Below are 19011 nucleotides of genomic sequence, written 5' to 3'. Positions count from 1 at the left end.
GTGAGGGTCCGTTAGCCTTATGTAGTCGCCATTCTGTAAGGAATTTAGGAGTGGTTCTTAACAGTGCATTTAAATTAATATAAAATAATTCATATTAGATAAGGTAAAAACCTTATCTTCCTCAAAATGAATTCGAGCGGCTCATCTATGCATTTATTACATCCCGGTTAGATTACTGTAATGCCTTATATTATGGGCTAGATCAGCCGTCCCTTCGACGCCTGCAGATGGTCCAAAACGCAGCAGCACGCCTGTTGACTAGAAAGCGAAAGGATGACCATATCACTCCTGTACTGGCCTCTGCACTCCATACGCTTTCAGTAACAAGTTTAAGATTGTATTACTTATTTTTAAAACACTTCAGGGGAATGCACCTGCTTGACCGAGTTGTTGTACTAACATGCTCCGGTCAGAACACTGAGGTCAACATCTCAGCTGCTTCTGGATGTCCCAGCTTCCAGATTAAAAACCAGAGGTGACAGAGCTTTTTCAGCCGCTGGTCCTGAATTATGGAACGCTCTGCCCTTTCATATCAGAGCTGCTCAAATCCTCGAAAGTTTTAAGTCTTTGTTTAAGACTCATTTATTTCAGTTGGCTTTTAATCCCAGTCGGTATTGACATTAATTAAGAACATAAGAACATAAGAACTATACAAACGAGAGGAGGCCATTCGGCCCATCAAGCTCGCTTGGGGAGAACTAAACTAATAGCTCAGAGTCGTTAAAATCTTATCTAGATCTGATTTAAAGGAACCCAAGGATTCAGCTTGCACTACATTATCAGGAAGGGTATTCCATACTCTGACTACACGATGTGTAAAGAAGTGCTTCCTTAAATCCAGCTTGAAGTGTTCTCCCGCTAATTTCCACCTATGGCCACGAGTTCGTGTATTTAAACTAATGCTGAAGTAACTATTTGCTTGAACAGCATCCAAACCTGTTAGAATCTTATATACCTGGATCATGTCCCCCCTCAGTCTCCTTTGCTTGAGACTGAACAGATTTAGCTCAAGTAACCGTTCCTCGTATGACATTCCTCTAAGACCAGAAATCATTTTTGTGGCCCTACGCTGCACCTTTTCTAAGGCCACAATGTCCTTTTTAAGATATGGTGACCAAACCTGCACACAATATTCTAGGTGAGGTCTTAGCATTACCTCCCTTGACTTAAACTCCACACACCTGGAGATATACCCCAACATCCTATTGGCCTTTTTTATTGCTTCCCCACACTGGCGAGAATGGGACATGGAAGCATCAACATACACACCAAGGTCTTTCTCATGATCAGCTACCTTTATTTCAGTGACACCCATGAAATACCTGTACTTTATATTTCTGCTCCCTAGATGGAGTACCTTACATTTATCGATGTTAAATTTCATCTGCCAGGTATCGGCCCAGTCACTAATTAAATCAAGATCCCGCTGTAGCTGCTGAGCCACTAATTCAGTATCTGCTACACCACCCACCTTGGTGTCATCTGCAAATTTCACCAGTTTACTGTATATATTGGTATCCATATCATTTATGTAAATTAGGAACAATAGTGGTCCTAAAATCGAACCCTGCGGTACCCCACTATGAACGCAAGCCCACTTTGACATTGTGCCTCTTATAACTACTCGCTGTTTCCTATCTGTTAACCAGTTATCAATCCAGGTCGCTACGGTACCTAAAATACCTGTCGCTTTGAGTTTAAGTAGGAGCCTCTTGTGGGGGACAACATCAAAAGCCTTTTGGAAATCTAAGTAGATGACATCATAGGCCTTCTTATCATCAACTTCCTGAGTAGCTTCCTCAAAAAACTCCAACAGATTTGTTAAACAGGATCTACCTCTCCTAAATCCATGCTGGCTATCCCGCAAAATGTTATTAGAGTCCAGGTAATCTACCATTTTCTCTTTGATTATAGCCTCCATAACTTTACCAGTTATACAAGTTAGACTGATTGGCCTATAGTTAGACAAATTACTTCTATCCCCTTTTTTAAAAATAGGCGTTATGAAGGCGTGCTTCCAATCAGAAGGTACCACACCTTCAGATAAGGATTTTTGAAACAGTAAAGTTAAGGGTCGGCAAATAATATCCCTCATCTCTTTTAACACTATAGGTAAGATGCCATCAGGACCCTGTGATTTATTTATTTTGAGCTTAGCTAGGCTTTGCAAAACATCTGCTTCAGTTATATATATATTAGCTATAGACAATGCTGGATAGGTAATAACTGGTAAATTACTAAGGTCCTCAACAGTGAATACCCGTGCAAAACTATCATTGAACTCATTTACTATATCAATGTCGTTTACTATTATAAGACCCTTGATATTGATATTTCTTTTGTAGTTTAATTATACTTTATCTATACAATTTATCTTTAATATGTTGTGGTGCATTTATTATATGTAAAGCACTTTGGCCAGCAAGTGGTTGTCTGTAAATGTGCTATACAAATATACTTGAACTACTTTCTGAATGCATTGTAAGTAATGAGTTGCGAACGATTAAATCCTGTTGTGACAGATTCCCAACATCCCAGTGGGAAGTGATTAGCAGGCTGGTTTACGTTAGTATTCTCTCCCTAATTCGAGAGTTAAAGATTTACAAAATTACTCTGCTCGCAGCGACTCCTGGTGTATATATCAGAAATAAATGTACGAAAGAATGTTAAATTAACTGGTCAGTTTACGTACAACTGCGCAATTTAAGACAGTCCCTTTCCCTTTATTATTTACCCATTATATAGCAACACAAGAAAAGCAATACTTGTCAAATATTTAAAATTACTAATAACCTTCCTTTTCAGTGAGGTTACCATACCCAAATCCCCAGAGAGACGAAAATATTGTAATCCGTATCATATTACACCTGACATCTAATAAAGAAACAAGAAGATTCTAAAATAAATCGCACGTTCCAGCGTTGCCAGGACGACTGCCTTACGGTAACCATACTGCCGTATTTTGTCACAAGGTGTCGCACGACTATGGCACGTTGTTCCTGGTGTTTCAGCTCAGCAGACCACATCGGGTCAGTTTCCCATCAGCGGGCTGACAGTAAGACGCTTCTATTGCAGTTTGGTTAGCAGCAGTGCCATACAGTCATGGATACGCCGGGGGATGAATTTATGAAATATCGATCGCCTCTAGTCTCACGATATGCCAGCAAAGAAATGTCCTACAATTTCAGCGACAGGAAGAAATTCACGACGTGGAGAAAACTATGGATTTACCTTGCCAAAGCTGAGAAGGTCTAACAGTGCTCTGTTTGTTTGTCAGTACGCTGTGATTGTCTCCTCTTTTACAGAGTTTACAGACGGACCAAACAGCCGTAGATTGGTTTTACATGTATCTAGTGTGCCGTTTTGCTTATTTACAGTCCCCGAAGTAATTCTTGCTGTGAATTGTGGACATTTATCGAAGTGGTCGACCTTTAGCAACTCATCTCAAATTGCATAACCAAAAATAGTTGTCAAGAGGTCGTTTTCAAAACCCAAGACGCGAACATCGACCAATCTGTATTGCTTAACCGACGATTTGAGTAATTAGGAATATAGGGTATGCTTTCGGGAATCTGCATGCTGTCGCACGATTTGTAATACGCGAATCAAAGTTAACATGTAGTAAAAGCGTGACATGACATGCATTAGCTATTACTCGAATCCTATATTAGGTACCTTGGAAGGTATGGTATTTTCCGTCAGGATCTGCACTCTTTCAAAGAACTCTTGCACACTTGGGAGTTCTGAGTTTAGTGCAGTGAGATCATTAAATAATTACTTGATTTTGAAAATGCTAATGCAGTTTTTTTTGATACGGGAATATAATTTTGTAAATTTAAAAAATAATTTCATGTTTGGTAGCAGTTCAGTTTAATTCCTTTGACGCTCGCTGTTTCGATCCTTTGCGGTACAAACAAGCGACAGGAAATCTGAAAATGAATGAATGTCTGAAGTCACATGCATCCGCTTAGCCGGTTTATTGCAAGTAACAATTGTAGGCAAATTGGTCTAATTGTTCAGCATGCAGAAGAAATGCCAGTATTTCCAGTGGCAGGCACGCTGTAGCAGGTAAGAGTGTTAGTTGAGAAGGATGCAGGAGGAGAGACACGTTAACTAGCAGCCCTGCACCTTGGTTAGCCTTAGCAGGAGTTTCTCCAAGGTCTTGAGAGCATTTTGAAGACCAGGGCTATTCTTCTGTCTCTGTATTCACCCCGTCTCTCCCTGCCAATCCCATCTTCTGCTCGAAGGCCCTTGGATTGCCTATCACCGATGCCCAGGTGGCCGAGATGGAGAGCCGTGCAGAGGATGTCGACTTCGCAATGGCGGCGGAGGAGGAGAAAAGGCTTCGGCATGACGTAATGGCACATGTGCATACCTTTGCCCACTGCTGCCCCACTGCCGCGCCCATCATCCACCTGGGGGCCACGTCCTGCTACGTGGGGGACAACACGGTGAGGACTCACAGGGCCACCCAGCACTACCCTTTGAGACAACCAGGTGGCGTAGTGGTAAAAGGCAAGGCTGCATAATCAAACTGAATCAGTTTCTATGCACACAGGTGTTGTTTTAATATGGTTTAAATAAGAATTTCCAGAGGATGTTTTCCAGTTTATCATATATTTATTGTAATATAGTCATTTCCGATTTTCTTCACGAGGGAATCTATGTCCTTCTTGGTGTACATGTTGCGTTGTTCACCTATCGTGACATTAAGGTCTTACGATCACAAGTAGATGCCTCCTAGTTCTGATGTGGCCTGTAGTGTGTTTTGACGTTTAATTTCTAATGGTCCTTCAGGATCTGATTGTCCTGCGGGATGGGTTTGACATTCTCCTACCGAAGGTAAGTCGTTTAAAATCACGTCACAGTAGCACAGTGTGCCACTGTGCCGGATAAGCCATGGATGGCTGGACTTTTGCATTGGTAACCCTGGCTTCTCCCTTCTTGCTCAGCTGGCTCGAGTGATAGATAGACTGGCTACCTTTGCTGAGAAATATGCTGATCTACCCACGCTGGGTTTCACACATTACCAGTAGGTCTCCTTCCCCTTGCTTTTTTTCTTTGCTGTTTCCTTGTCAGCGTCAGCGCCCTCCTTCAAGCTATAAATTAGTGAACGAACTTTCTCTCCCTGTCTGCCCACCCAGACCTGCCCAGCTGACCACGGTGGGGAAGCGGGCTTGTCTTTGGTTGCAGGACCTGACTATGGACATGCGGAACCTTCAGCGTGCCAGGGATGACCTGCGTTTCCGGGGGGTCAAAGGAACCACGGGCACACAGGCCAGCTTCCTGCAGCTTTTCCAGGGGGACCATGATAAAGTGAGCACAAAACACAGATGAAAGAACTGAGTAGCTGGACATTATTTCCCAGGCCTGAAAGATGGTAGACTTAAGTCCAGCTGAAAGAATGCTTCTTTTGCAGGTAGAAGAGTTGGACAGGATGGTCACAGAAATGGCGGGGTTTAAAAAGTAAGTTTACTGCTGGCTTTTGGGATAGGTGTGCCCCGTAGACACGTCAGAATGCCTGTCTGTGTCTGTCTAGGGCGTACCTGGTAACGGGGCAGACGTACAGTCGCAAGGTGGACATAGACTCGCTGTCAGTCCTGGCCAGTCTGGGAGCCACGGTGCATAAGGTGAGCAGACTGTCAGACCCACTGCCACTCAGCCGTCTGGGGCCTGATGAGACCTGAGGGCCCTGTCACCCACCTAGTCGAACTTCCCTCTGTATTGACTGAGCACGTACTGCCGCCCCACCCCCAGATCTGCACGGACATCCGCCTGCTGGCCAACTTGAAGGAGATCGAGGAGCCGTTTGAGAAGGAGCAGATCGGTGAGCTGAGGTTCATGGGATTTGTAGTTCCTTGCAACCACAATTCAGTTTAGTTTATTTTTATATAGTGGCACTTTACATTGGTGTGTTGTGATACATTCCTGCACAATGCAGATTGGATGTAGACCCAAACCTGCATCACTGCTGTTGTACCGCCCTAGATTGCAGTACCTAAACCTTACATCCGGTATATGTCCCACCCTTCAGGGTCCAGCGCCATGCCCTACAAACGGAATCCCATGCGGGCAGAGCGGTGCTGTAGCCTGTCCCGCCACTTGGTGGCGCTCCTCTCTGACCCACTGCAGACGGCCTCAGTGCAATGGCTGGAGCGAACGCTGGACGACAGCGCCAACCGGTATGTGGTACCGCATTGCTCCCCCTGGAGCGGGCGACCCAGTCTGCTGACCTTCCTGTTCTCCATCTCTTAGCCGCATCTCTCTGGCTGAGTCCTTCCTGACTGCGGACATCATCCTCAGCACCCTGCAGAACATCACCGAAGGCCTCGTTGTCTATCCCAAGGCACGTCGACTTCCTGGGACGCTTAGAACCGTACAAACATGCATTTAGACATTTAAACTAAGGTTGTAAGTGGGAAATGACATACTGAACAGCTTCTCCTTCCTTCGTAGGTGATTGAGCGGCATATCCGTCATGAGCTGCCCTTCATGGCCACCGAGAACCTCATCATGGCCATGGTGAAAGCTGGAGGTAACAGACAGGTATCAGCCTCGCCTTCAGGCCCTCATGTGGGTCTAACATGTGATTATCCTACCCCTTACGTGAGATAGCTGTCTTTGTGATTTGTACAGACAGACCAGTATAAGTAGACCACTAGAACTAGATGACACGCGGGTTCAGACTGACCAATAGAGATTCACAGAATCGCATCACATCATCCTCTTTTTTTGTCATGTCATAATTTTCTGCATAGTTCTCCTCAGAATGGCTGTTTCCCAGAAGCATGTCTGAAAACCCCTTTCCTCTTTCAGGACTGTCACGAAAAAATCAGAGTACTTTCCCAGCAAGCAGCTGCTGTGGTCAAACAGGAAGGTGGTGACAATGACCTTCTGGCCCGTGTGAAGGCAGACCCCTATTTTGCCCCGATTCTTGGCGAACTTGACACCTTACTGGACCCCAAAACGTTCATTGGGAGAGCCCCACAGCAGGTAATCATGTGCAGCAGTGCAATAACCTCAGCGAGATAACTGTTGGCAAACAGCTGTTTTGTTAGCTCAGATTTGGCTTGACGTTTATTTCCACTCTCTGCCAGGTGTCGAGGTTCCTGTCTGAGGAGGTATATCCCCTGCTGGAGCCCTTCAAGGAGAAGATGAATGTCAAAATTGAACTGGAGCTATAGCACTTGGATGAATTCCATCTGGGCACTAGCGGCCGCTGTGGGTCTTGGAGTGTTTGGGGCTTAAGTGTGGGTTGTGTGTCTTGAGCCAGCGAGCACCTCAATGTACCGGATGAGCTGTTACTGACCCTGGTAGCTCTGTCTGTTTGATGGAAGAGGTACAATAAAACAAGCATGGATACCATCACTGTTATTTTTAATGCTTATTATAACATGCTGTTCCTATGGGCGCTTTTCCACTGTCACAAGAACCGAACCGAACTGGGAAGCGATGGTTTTCCATTGTAAATTATCCGAGCCAAGATGTTTCATGTTGTGCACTGCTGCACAGCAGGTCTGGTGTGGAAATGATGTAACCAGCATACAGTGCCGACTCGGCCCTGCCATTTTAAAATTATTTATTCATTTATTTTATTATCTTTATAAACTAAGCTGGTTGCGTCACCACTATCTGATTGGTCGAAATGCACGGAGATAAGAAAGAACCAGTGATCTGGGTTTATTATCTGTGGGAACAAAGGACTCCATTCTATATATTATTCATTATTAGTAGTATTACAAATCGCGATATAGTGATGGATTCCCGATAACTTGGAACTTTGAAAATTTCCAACAGCTGAACGGAATCTATTCGTAATGCACATTTTACTCAAGCAAATGCTAATTCTGCTAGCGTTTGATGCTAACGCAAAATAAGGATTCTCACGGACGAAAACATTGCATGGTACACCGTGCGAACAGAACATCCACTCCGGTTTTACGTCACTGTCGCTCTCCAAAGCCACCTTTACCGGCTCACCTGCAGGTGGCAGCAGAGGGTCGCAGGTGCGGTTCGTCCTGCGAAGATTCATGAATGCGCCGTATGGAGGTGGGATCTGCTGCTCCGAAAATCACGTTTTCATGCAATACTGTACACACTCACTGACCGCTTTATTAGGTAAAATAAGGATATCGGTACAAGGATGTCGGTACCAGACGGGAAATATTATTCTACTACATTTTCAAAAGCAATTAGCAGAGAGTTAGGCTCCTTTTAAAAGTAAAATTAATAATAGTTCACTTCACTGTGAATTGAGCTTAACAGTGCCATAACTTTAGTAAACTGAATAAAAAAATTTAACTGGATCGGATAATTTGATCACAAAGCCCAAAGAAAGTATTCCTTAGGAATACTATCAATTTCTTAGCTATTTGACGTATATGTGTTGATAGTGGAGAGCAGGACGCTGTTTGCTAACGATATTCCCAGCTGGCGAGAAGGCGCGCTCCCGCCGCACTGATGTCCCGGGAACCAGTGTTGCCAACTTAGCGACTTTTCAGACCCCCTTGAGGACTTTTTTTCAAAAAAGCGCCTAGCGAGAAATCTAGCGGCTTTTAGACAAACCTTAGCAACATAAAATCACGGGAGTGAATTTAATGTCGCCAGTACTGTCCTGTAAGCGCGAGGTCTTGCTTTCCCGGTACAGTTACTCATCTCCCTGTGTCTGCTCTGATCAGTTAGCGCTAGCTCCGGCTGAAAGGAGCAGCATATTCCCGTGACCGCACGGCAGCTGACATAGATGTGAATGAGCTGCGCATGTGCAAACGAATAAGGAGAGTAAGGAAAGCATTCTGTGGCATAAATTATATCTATTTTCATTTTACTTGTAAATATAACTGATAATATCACAACACATATACTGTCTTTAACTTTTGTCCAACGCAGTTAAATCCGGATTCCGGAATTATTTCATTGCAGAGGATGTAACTGCTGGTTAATAAGTTCCGTTGTATTGTCTGACAGAAAATATGTAACGTAATTGATAACAGTTTTATATTGGACACGTGAGGAAGGATTAGGGAAAACACGCAGAATGCAAATACGACGTAATTACGTCTTCAATATGTAAATATACGCATGACGTAATCTAGCGACATTTGGCGACTTTTCGAGCAGACTTTAGCTACTTTCCATTGAAAATAGTTGGCAACACTGCGGGGAACACGGTAGTGATGGGATTTATGGCTCTTTGAGGGGATCCGGATCTTGGTGATCCGTTCCTTTCAAAGAGCCGTTCAATAGAACGGCTCTTTTGGCTCTTTTAAAATATTTAGTCAGTTTTAAGAAGCCAGCTTGGGTGCATCTCAGTTTATCCTGGAAATAATCACTGGGGGGAATGATGAGTTGAGATTTGTAGTCAAATAATTAAAACTCAGATATCACACACCAATATCTGAGTTTGAATTATTCTGAAATATTGATTATTACCTCATTTGTCACGTGTGGACTATATTCCATAGGGTTGCACAACATCCCTCTGCTTAGACAGTGACATCACTATTTTGGATTTACCTTAAGTGTGTGTATGCGTAAAGCTAAGTTGACTTATGTTATTCATACAATACCTACTCACAAATAAACTAATTTGTGTGCATCTGTGTGAAACACGCATAGGAAAAACAGAACGACAGAAAGAACGGCTCCCCCCAGCCGCGACTCGGCTCCCATCGTTCATGTTTATGAGCCGTTCAAAAGAATCGGTTCGTTCGCGAACGTCACAACTCTAGAACACGGGCACTTCCCCGCCAGCCATGGCAGCTGGGTATATTTTGTGCTTCCATATTGAACTCGAAAATAATCTGGAGTTTTAATCTGTTTTACTGGACGAAAAAGTTCGTTGAAAGTGTCGTTGTCTTCCATTAAGGAGAAGGCTATGAATTTGAATTCAGTCTCGATATTTCAAAGTAACGTGATCAGGTGGAGAATGGCCAGACTGGTTCATACTGATAGAAAGGCAACGGTAACTCAAATAATCATTCGTTACAACCAAGGCATGCATTTGTGTATGTGTCAATTATATGTATATTATATAAATGTAAATGCCTCGTGCCCATAGGTTCCGGACCCCCCGCGACCAAGTAGGATAAGCGGTTTGGAAAATGGATGGATGGATAAATATAAATTTCAGTAAAACACTTCATTTTATGTAGATTCTCCGATTTAGCCTTTCTGAAGCTCTCTTTGGTTGTTCTACCACCTCACATCCTCTCATTCTGTTGATGAGGGACCTGACAGAAATGCTTAGCACTGTTATTTTCTCTTGCACGTGAGAAGCTCTGTTCTTGCTAGATCTTTTCAGTTGGTTAAAGAGAAACAGGACTGATCCTATTATTAATGATCAAAAATATTTATGGCGGCTCAGTGGGTCTTACTGTCACCTCACACCTCCAGCTTTAGGGCTTTTGAATTCTGCTTCCCCTCTGTGTTTAAAGAGTTTGCATGTTCTCCTCGAGATTATTTGGATTTTCCCTGGGTACTCTGGTTTCCATGCTCTTAGGCTGATTAGGGTCTCTAAATTATGTGTGTGCCCTTTAATGGACCGGCATCCTGTCCGGGGTGTCCTGTGCCCTGTGATGGACCGGCATCCCATCCAGGGTGTCCCCTGCCCCTTGCCCTGTGATGGTCAGGCATCCCATCTGGGGTGTCCCCTGCCTTTTGCCCTGTGATGGACGGTGATGGGTGGTAAATGGTTGTTATTTATTTATAGCCCTGCTTGCGAAATCTGTTGATGACTGAACCATGCACGTCACATGGTTCTTAATAGCCAGGTGTGGGTAATAATCCAGTCAATGGGTAACCAAGATAAGTACACGGTGGTTGCATAGTCTTAGCATGGGCACGGCTCTGCATCCAGGGCAGCCTGGTGAATTGCGGCCCTGCTTGCTGGTTACCCTTCCTCAGGCAGACTGAAGGTCTTACGATCTGCCAATGAACTGCCGTCTCTGCCCAGCACCCCTCCCCCAGGACAGAAGTGGTTTTTGTGGGCCTTTTGCACCAGGGCATGGATGTTTTGTGCCTGTGTTGTATTTGTCTTCTTTTTCTCCCTTTTTCTTTTCCATCCCTTCAGTACCGAAACAGGGTTTTCAGAACATGGAGTGGACATCTGCTGCTTGGACCAGTCCCAGTAGCTGCTAGGAGATCTGTGCGTGGTGATTGTGGGATCTATTGATTGTATGTAGATGGGTAGGTTTGTTCCCTGTTGACGGTTGGTTATTTCATTTACGTCTCTTATTCTATTATCCCCGTGTGGAAAGTGAGCCGCGTTATATAAAGGAATAAGGTGGGGAGACAGTTACAGGAGAGTGCCAAACCCATGTAGTGTCGGGTAGGTTTAGAGTAGTGTTGTGCATTTCGGTGGTTCGGTACGAAAGGTTCACTAGAGCAGCTTTTTGTTCTTTTCTTTCCTTTCAACGCTCCCACCTTTCTCCCCGCCTTTGCAAAGACCGCTCCCCCTGTTTGTACTGCTGCATTACGTGATTGTATATATTTTCTTTGTATCTAGTTCTTTTGAGCATTAAAACAGTTGAATCTGATCTGGCTGCATTTGGTTTATTCCGATCTGGTTGTGTCTGACCCATAACGAAGGGGTACAGGCCGCTGCATATCGTCATGAAGTGCGTGTGCTGGATGTATGAATGGATGAATTTTGGTCGAAAAAAGCTACTCACTTGCATATGCCTGTTTTATTCCCGGGAGCTCCTGCTTGTTTCATTGCACGGCGGAGAAAATACTAAAACCGAGGATTATTTTATTTAGTTATGCATGAGGATGACTTATTAATCTTATGAATTGAGTGAGATTTTATCCGACACAATCTGCAATAGACCATAAATAACTGTCAGTTTTGCATCTCACGTCGCCCTTCCTTCCTGTTTTCCAAACTGCAGCATGTCGGCATCAACTGCAGCAGAAATACTCTGACTTTGGCCTGCTCATGACCGCCGTCAGTCATAGTCATTGTTGATGCTGGGGACAAGCGATATTACCGGAGTGTTAGTCTGAACAGAACGCACCTGAGATGGGTCAAAGTTCATCCCACACTTTATAGCAGAAATGAGGACCCAGCCACTCACGTGACGGCTCGCATCGCGTCAAAGGCAGGGGAGGAGTTTTCGGGCAGGAGAAGTGCTGTGTAGATCTGGTTACTCTCACTCTGACCATCGGACGACGACTGTAAGGGGTCTCATCACACTCTCTGTTCCATCTCCTCATTTCGCCCTTTCTCTTCTTCGCTTAGGTGGTGCCAGACAAATCCACCTTTCCTGTCGTAGGTCATGGCGCATCGATTGCTGGATTCTTAATGTAAACCAGACGTCTGGAAATAATGTAACCAGCATATGACACATTTGTCACAGCCGGGTGAAAAGCACTATGTTCTTTTGCGTCTGTTGTTTTACTTTTACTTTGACTCGCTTTCTCACTCCTTTGACTCCTTCTCTTTCAACTCCCCTCGTGCTCTTCTGCTCTGGCTGACTCCCCCACATCCCCCTCTCAAGTCAGTCTTCCTTGTTAAGTCTATCATCTGTCGTTTTCCTTTGTCAACCTTGTGACTGGTAAATGGACATACTTGGGGTCACTCTGATGTGCCGTGACGTTTTAGAATCTTCGGATTTACACCCAGACTGTCGAATTGCTAGACATTGATCTTCATATATAGCACATCTACACCTTGTGTTTTCCTAGGGATCTGAGTGCTGTAAAATGTGGGCCTGGGCACTGCTTCCGATCTCATTGGCTGTTGCTGGAACGCTGGGAATATGGGCAGTGTGAGTATAATTTCTTTGGCCTAACGCAAACTGAGTAATTGCTTTGAGTGACATAGAGCCCTCTGTCACTCCAGGTTTGGGATTGCCGTGTCAAACGGAACAGTCAACCTGACGATGGAGTTTCCCTATATCAGGTGGGGTGACGATTTAACTTACACTTCACACTGATCAGGTGCTAGTAGAGCAGATAATACAAGTTTATCACATTTTTTGTGCGTTTATTCCGGAGGAGCTCACACAGATCTACCTGAGGTAATATCCTGCTAGATATATGAGATAATTTGGTTCATTTTCATGTGAAAATATGAGAGTATGATTTTTGGTTTTATTGATAAATATGTAATAACCTTCATTTAAGAAAGAAACCTAGATTTTAATTCCTTTTCGAGTCATTCACTTGTTCTTGGAATGAAGTTTCGATATTATCTAGCAGCTTTTTGTGGATTTCAGGCAGCACCCTTTCCTAGTTCTCCCTGTTTCGGGCGGTACCCCCGACACCTCCTTCCCTAGTTCTCTCTGTTTCGGGCAGTACCCCCGGCACCTTTCCTGGTTTTTCTGGTTTCGGGCGGTACCCCCGACACCTTTCCTGGTTCTCTCTGTTTCGGGCAGTACCCCCGACACCTTTCCTGGTTCTCCCTGTTTCGGGCGGTACCCCCGACACCTTTCCTGGTTCTCTCTGTTTCGGGCAGTACCCCCGACACCTTTCCTGGTTCTCTCTGTTTCGGGCAGTACCCCCGACACCTTTCCTGGTTCTCCCTGTTTCGGGCGGTACCCCCGACACCTTTCCTGGTTCTCTCTGTTTCGGGCGGTACCCCCGACACCTTTCCTGGTTCTCTCTGTTTCGGGCAGTACCCCCGACACCTTTCCTGGTTCTCCCTGTTTCGGGCGGTACCCCCGACACCTTTCCTGGTTCTCTCTGTTTCGGGCGGTACCCCCGACACCTTTCCTGGTTCTCCCTGTTTCGGGCGGTACCCCCGACACCTTTCCTGGTTCTCCCTGTTTCGGGCAGTACCCCTGACACCTTACCTGGTTTTCCCGGTTTCAGGCGGTACCCCCGGCACCTTTCCTGGTTTTTCTGGTTTCGGGCGGTACCCCCGACACCTTTCCTGGTTCTCCCTGTTTCGGGCGGTACCCCCGACACCTCCTTCCCTGGTTTTCCCGGTTTCGGGCGGTACCCCATCACCTCCTTTCCTGATTTTCCTAGTTTCGGGCGGTATTCCTGATATCTCGTTTCCTCTCACAGTACCTGTGGCACATTCACCCCTCAGAGCTGCATTTTCAGTCAAATCATCAACCTGTGTGCTCTTCTGGGTGAGTCTATCCTAAACTCGTAGCCGTCCAGTTGTCTTGATTGTGCTTCCTTGTGGTCACCCTCTCTCTCTCTCTCTCTTTCAATCTCCATCACCCAGTTCTGTGGATTGTGGTGATACGTTTCCAACAGATCAGGGACTATGAACAAAACTGCAGGGCCAATGTGGCCAGCTTGGTCGTGGGCTTCATCTCCACACTGGGCATCTCCCTCATCGGGAACTTCCAGGTAACGTCCCGAGGGCCCTTTTGCACTGAGGCTTGAGCATGTAAGACTGAAAGACATCATGTCGTTCGTGATGAGCTACTGAGTGCTCAACTACTGCGCACCACAGAGCCAGTTCCTGCTTTTCTTGTGAAGTTAAAAGCCACAGGACACTGTCTGTCTTTTGGGGTTCACCATGTCCCTGTGAGGCTTTTGACTCACGGGTGCCCCCTGCCCTTCTCTCTCAGCAATCGGTACTGATAGAGGTCCACCTGTTGGGAGCCTTCCTGGCCTTCATCGTGGGTTTGGCCTATTTCTGGCTTCAGCTGTGGCTCACATACAAGACGGAGCCGTCCCTGGACCGGTACTGGGTGGGCCCTCTCCGTGCCCTCCTGTGCACCATCGGCACTGCCCTCATTGTGGCCAGTATCCTTCATTGGATGTATGGTGCTGTGGGGAGGGGAGGCTTATTATTTCATTTTGGAAAGAACCGTCAGATTCAGAATGACATGAACCCTCACGAGGTTCTTGAACCTACTTGGACACAACCAGATGATTTAAAGGGAATATTCACAAGGCTTCATTAAATGCCAGACACATATTCATGTCAAGTAACAGCACAGAAAGAGCAAAACATCATTTTGCAACACTCTTAGCGTGGTCTCCACCTGTCTTAGCAACACCTACTCCTCACTGGTGCTCCTTGACGCTCTCTAGTGTCCATCCTGCACAAGAACGAGCTCCGATCGGCGTCCGCCATCTGTGAGTGGGCTCTGGTCATGTCCTTCTTCCTGCTCTTCGGCCTCTTTGCTGCTGAGTTCCGTCACATTGACTGCCACCGGCTGATTGTACAGCCGACCAAACAAATGCAAGCGACCAACAGTATGTTCATGTTGCAGGCTCACACTTGACCCATCCAGGGGGCATGTCCTCTCACACGATAACTTTATCGTTATATTATTCTGATTTTAATAGGTTCATCTGGCCGGTCACTGACGGATTCTCCACCACTTTTTGTTTACATAATGATAGACATTCCAGCCAATAGACACACACCTGTTTTTACAAAAGACGTTAGCCGGAATACACTCACATATTAATGTGAACACTTATCTGCTGTGCTGGTGTGTATAAATATCACGCATACACAGGCTCTCAAGACAAACCTGCTTTTCACGTTAAGTTTCAAGTAAAAAAAAAAAAGACTTGAGTTGTTTTCTTTTTTCTTTTAAGAATGTCATTTGTGTGAGATTCTTTTTTATTATTTCGTAACTTTTTTAGTCAGCGAACACAAAAATAACGATCAGTGCAGAAGCAGGCTCACGGTTAGGGTTTTGGGTTTATCCAAGATGTCAGAATATAACAAGCAGTCATAACGATTAGTTCTGATAATAAGTCGTACCGCATCCCCTCTTGTGTCTTATAAATTAAAACATAACTGATTGCTAAAGCCAGGAAAGAGGGACCAAATTACATTATGCAGAAATATACAAATATATAATACACAGTACATTTACACTTATATATTTAGCAGAATCTTTTGTCCAAAGCAATCTACAGTGAGGGAAACAGCAAATTACTAGCATACATGCAGTAGTAAACTAGGCATAAGTGCAGCTAGGCTGAGCTTCCAATAAGTGCCCAGGTACGAGTGTAAGCAGGACTGAAACAGGAGCTACACAACAGCTACATAACTATACATATAGGCCTAACTATTAACGAAGTAAAAACCTAATAAAACTATACAAGAGCATTCAATGGACAAAGAGGTTAGCAGAGGAATTCGTGGAACAGATGGGTGTGGAGGCGTTTCTTGCAGGTAGAGAGGGAGTCAGATAACCGGAGGTGGTTCAGCAGCTCATTCCACCACCAGAGAACCATACAGGATCCAACAAAAACCATTACAATGGCTTTTTGACTCCTTAGCAAACCCCAGTATTATCAACAACTGAACACTCATAAATTCCATTAAAGGTAAATTTCCATCACAAATGTATTTGAAAGACTGCTACAATTTCTCTATTTTCTCTATTATAGAATGCAAATTTTACCCCGTAGTAAAACCTTGATGAATCAAATTCAAAGTGCAGCAAAAATACTTCCCACCTTTTATTTGTGAGAATTAAGTTGGGCAGAGGAAATGGGGTAAAGATGAGTGAGGTTCAGTCATTTGCTGGTTTTGCTGGTCATTTGCTGACAGTCACCTTGACTGTCAAGACACGGCTGAACTGGTATAATTCAGGGACTGACCATAGCTCAGCGATTTTACATCACGATGGAATCTCCTGCAGACTGACTACAGGTCCTGACACCCACAAAACTAGGGTTACATTTAGGCCTTTTTAGGATATAACACAATACGTAACGTATCTGTTATTTGCATTTTTGGTGACAATTTTCCGTATAGACAAAGTTGCCCCCTCATCCGGACTGTAATGCACTATTTTTCAGATGCTACTCAGCATTCTTGTCACACTGGAGTTTACTGGTTGTTTCACTACCAAGAGAACCAGTACAAAATAGCCGAACAGAAGAGGAAAACAATGCAAAGATACAAGAGCAACTTACATCTCCAATGTCTGTGACACTATCCTACTACTCCTACTGGAATGTTAGACAAATTGTGAACGGAGATGGAGAGTGTCACGCTCGATCGCGGGCAGAGCGGCGATCGTGCGGGCGAGCAGGCAGAAACGGGCAGACAAGCCGTAATCAGGGCAAACAAGGGGTTTATTACGGATAACGGGGCAGGGAACAGAAGACGCCAACTAACATCAATGACAGACAACGGGTTAGTACAAAACAGGAACTTAAATACATGGAACAAGGCAGCAGGAAACAAGACACGACTGGGCACGATCAGGAAATCACACGTGGGTAATTAGGGGGGCGTGGCACACACGAGGAGCGGACGGAGCGGGTGTCACAGAACCCCCCCCCAAAGGCGCGCTACACCGGGCGCGCCCAGGAAGGGGGCGACGGACGGGACGAGGGAGAACAGGACCTGAAAGACAAGAGCAAAAATCAATGGGGAACCGGGAACAAGACAGACAGGCAAAACTGACAAAGAGGCAGGAGCCAGGACAGGACACTACACAAGACAGGAAAAGCCGACAGACAGACCAGGAAGGGAGAAACAGAGGGAACAGGCGGAACAAAAGGAGCGGGAGTGACGGGAGGGAACGACGGGAAACCAGGAACAGAGCGGGGCGGAACAAAGGGACCAGGAACAGAGGACGGCGGGACAAAGGCAGGAGGAGGAACAAAGACAGGCGGGACAGAGACAGGAAAGAAGGGAGAGAAGGAGGAGGAAGGAAGGGGAGCCCGAGGGAGCCCCTGCGGGCGACGGGAGGCAGCCGGAGGGGCCGCAGGCGGCCGGGAGGCCGGAGCCGGAGGGGACCTCGGAGGGGCCGAGGAGGCAGGGCGAGGGACCCGCGGAGGGGCCAGGGAGGAAGCAGGAGGGAGCACCGGGGAAGGGGACGAGGGAGCAGGAGGGGCCCACGGCGAAGGCCCGGAGGAGGGGGGAGCCGCAGCAGGCGGCGACGTCCGGTGGAGGGCCGGAGGTAGGGGCCCCGCAGGCAACCGAGGAGCCGCCGTCGGGGAGCCCGCAGGCGACCGACCAGGCACCGGAGGGGGGAGCGAGGCAGGGTGACGAGGCATCGGAGGGGGACCCGCAGGCGACAGCCGACCCGGAGGGCCAGGACCTGCAGGCGCCAACCGAGCCAGAGCGTAGGCGAGGGAGGGCGAGCCAGGGGGCAGGGCGGGAGGGACCCCAGTCCGACGTCTGTGTCCCCTCCCTCTGCGGGACACAGACATACCGACCCCCGGTCGGGGTCGATGTCGCCGGGGTGAGGGTGAAGGAGTCACAGGAGCGGGGCCAGGGACAGGAGCGGGGCCAGGGACAGGAGCGGGGCCAGGGACAGGAACCGGGTCAGCAGGCGGAGGGGGCGCCTCGGGAGCTGCTGCAGCGCGGTCAGGGGGCGCCTCGGGAGCTGCTGCAGCGCGGTCAGGGGGCGCCTCGGGAGCTGCTGCAGCGCGGTCAGGGGGCGCCTCGGGAGCTGCTGCAGCGCGGTCAGGAACAGGAGCTGGCTGCAGTGGGGGCGCCTGCCCGGGAGCTGCAGCAGATGGCTGCAGTGGGGGCACCTGCCCGGGAGCTGCAGCAAGCGGCTGCAGAGGGGGCGCCTCTGCAGGAACAGGAGCACGGTCAGGAACAGGAGCTGGCTGCAGTGGGGGCGCCTGCCCGGGAGCTGCAGCAGGTGGCTGCAGTGGGGGCGCCTGCCCGGGAGCTGCAGCAGGCGGCTGCAGAGGGGGCGCCTCTGCAGGAACAGGAGCGCGGTCAGGAACAGGAGCTGGCTGCAGTGGGGGCGCCTGCCCGGGAGCTGCAGCAGGCGGCTGCAGTGGGGGCGCCTGCCCGGGAGCTGCAGCAGGCGGCTGCAGTGGGGGCGCCTGCCCGGGAGCTGCAGCAGGCGGCTGCAGAGGGGGCGCCTGCCCGGGAGCTGCAGCAGGCGGCTGCAGAGGGGGCGCCTCTGCAGGAACAGGAGCACGGTCAGGAACAGGAGCTGGCTGCAGTGGGGGCGCCTGCCCGGGAGCTGCAGCAGGTGGCCGCAGTGGGGGCGCCTGCCCGGGAGCTGCAGCAGGCGGCTGCAGAGGGGGCGCCTCTGCAGGAACAGGAGCACGGTCAGGAACAGGAGCTGGCTGCAGTGGGGGCGCCTGCCCGGGAGCTGCAGCAGG

The 19011-nt window shown here is 47.5% G+C and overlaps 2 protein-coding genes across 4 annotated transcripts; both read left to right on the top strand.

The window, feature by feature from the left end:
- The first annotated feature begins 2973 nt into the window (after nt 1-2973).
- adsl (adenylosuccinate lyase) lies at nt 2974-7368 on the top strand. Of its 3 annotated transcripts, none has more exons than XM_048991930.1 (13): nt 2974-3249; nt 4248-4451; nt 4798-4842; nt 4953-5032; nt 5145-5316; nt 5420-5466; nt 5540-5630; nt 5758-5827; nt 6035-6182; nt 6256-6346; nt 6457-6546; nt 6817-6993; nt 7098-7368. In XM_048991930.1, the coding sequence occupies exons 1-13, from the start codon at nt 3103-3105 to the stop codon at nt 7182-7184; spliced, it is 1449 nt and encodes a 482-aa protein (XP_048847887.1). In that variant the 5' UTR covers nt 2974-3102; the 3' UTR covers nt 7185-7368. The 3 variants fall into 3 exon arrangements, with proteins under 3 accessions (XP_048847887.1, XP_048847888.1, XP_048847889.1); XM_048991931.1 differs by having other exon boundaries at nt 2984-3055; XM_048991932.1 differs by having other exon boundaries at nt 3009-3029.
- A 5288-nt stretch (nt 7369-12656) lies between these two features.
- Nucleotides 12657-15399, top strand: tmem150b (transmembrane protein 150B). Its single transcript, XM_048991743.1, has 6 exons — nt 12657-12767; nt 12842-12901; nt 14011-14078; nt 14177-14304; nt 14529-14706; nt 14998-15399. The coding sequence occupies exons 1-6, from the start codon at nt 12703-12705 to the stop codon at nt 15189-15191; spliced, it is 693 nt and encodes a 230-aa protein (XP_048847700.1). The 5' UTR covers nt 12657-12702; the 3' UTR covers nt 15192-15399.
- Nucleotides 15400-19011: the final 3612 nt, after the last annotated feature.

The sequence above is a fragment of the Brienomyrus brachyistius genome, chromosome 22, assembly GCF_023856365.1.
Source record: "Brienomyrus brachyistius isolate T26 chromosome 22, BBRACH_0.4, whole genome shotgun sequence".
NCBI classification, from domain to species: domain Eukaryota; kingdom Metazoa; phylum Chordata; class Actinopteri; order Osteoglossiformes; family Mormyridae; genus Brienomyrus; species Brienomyrus brachyistius.
The sequence above is the reverse complement of the archived record's forward strand: the minus strand, read 5'-3'. Positions and strand labels throughout refer to the sequence as shown.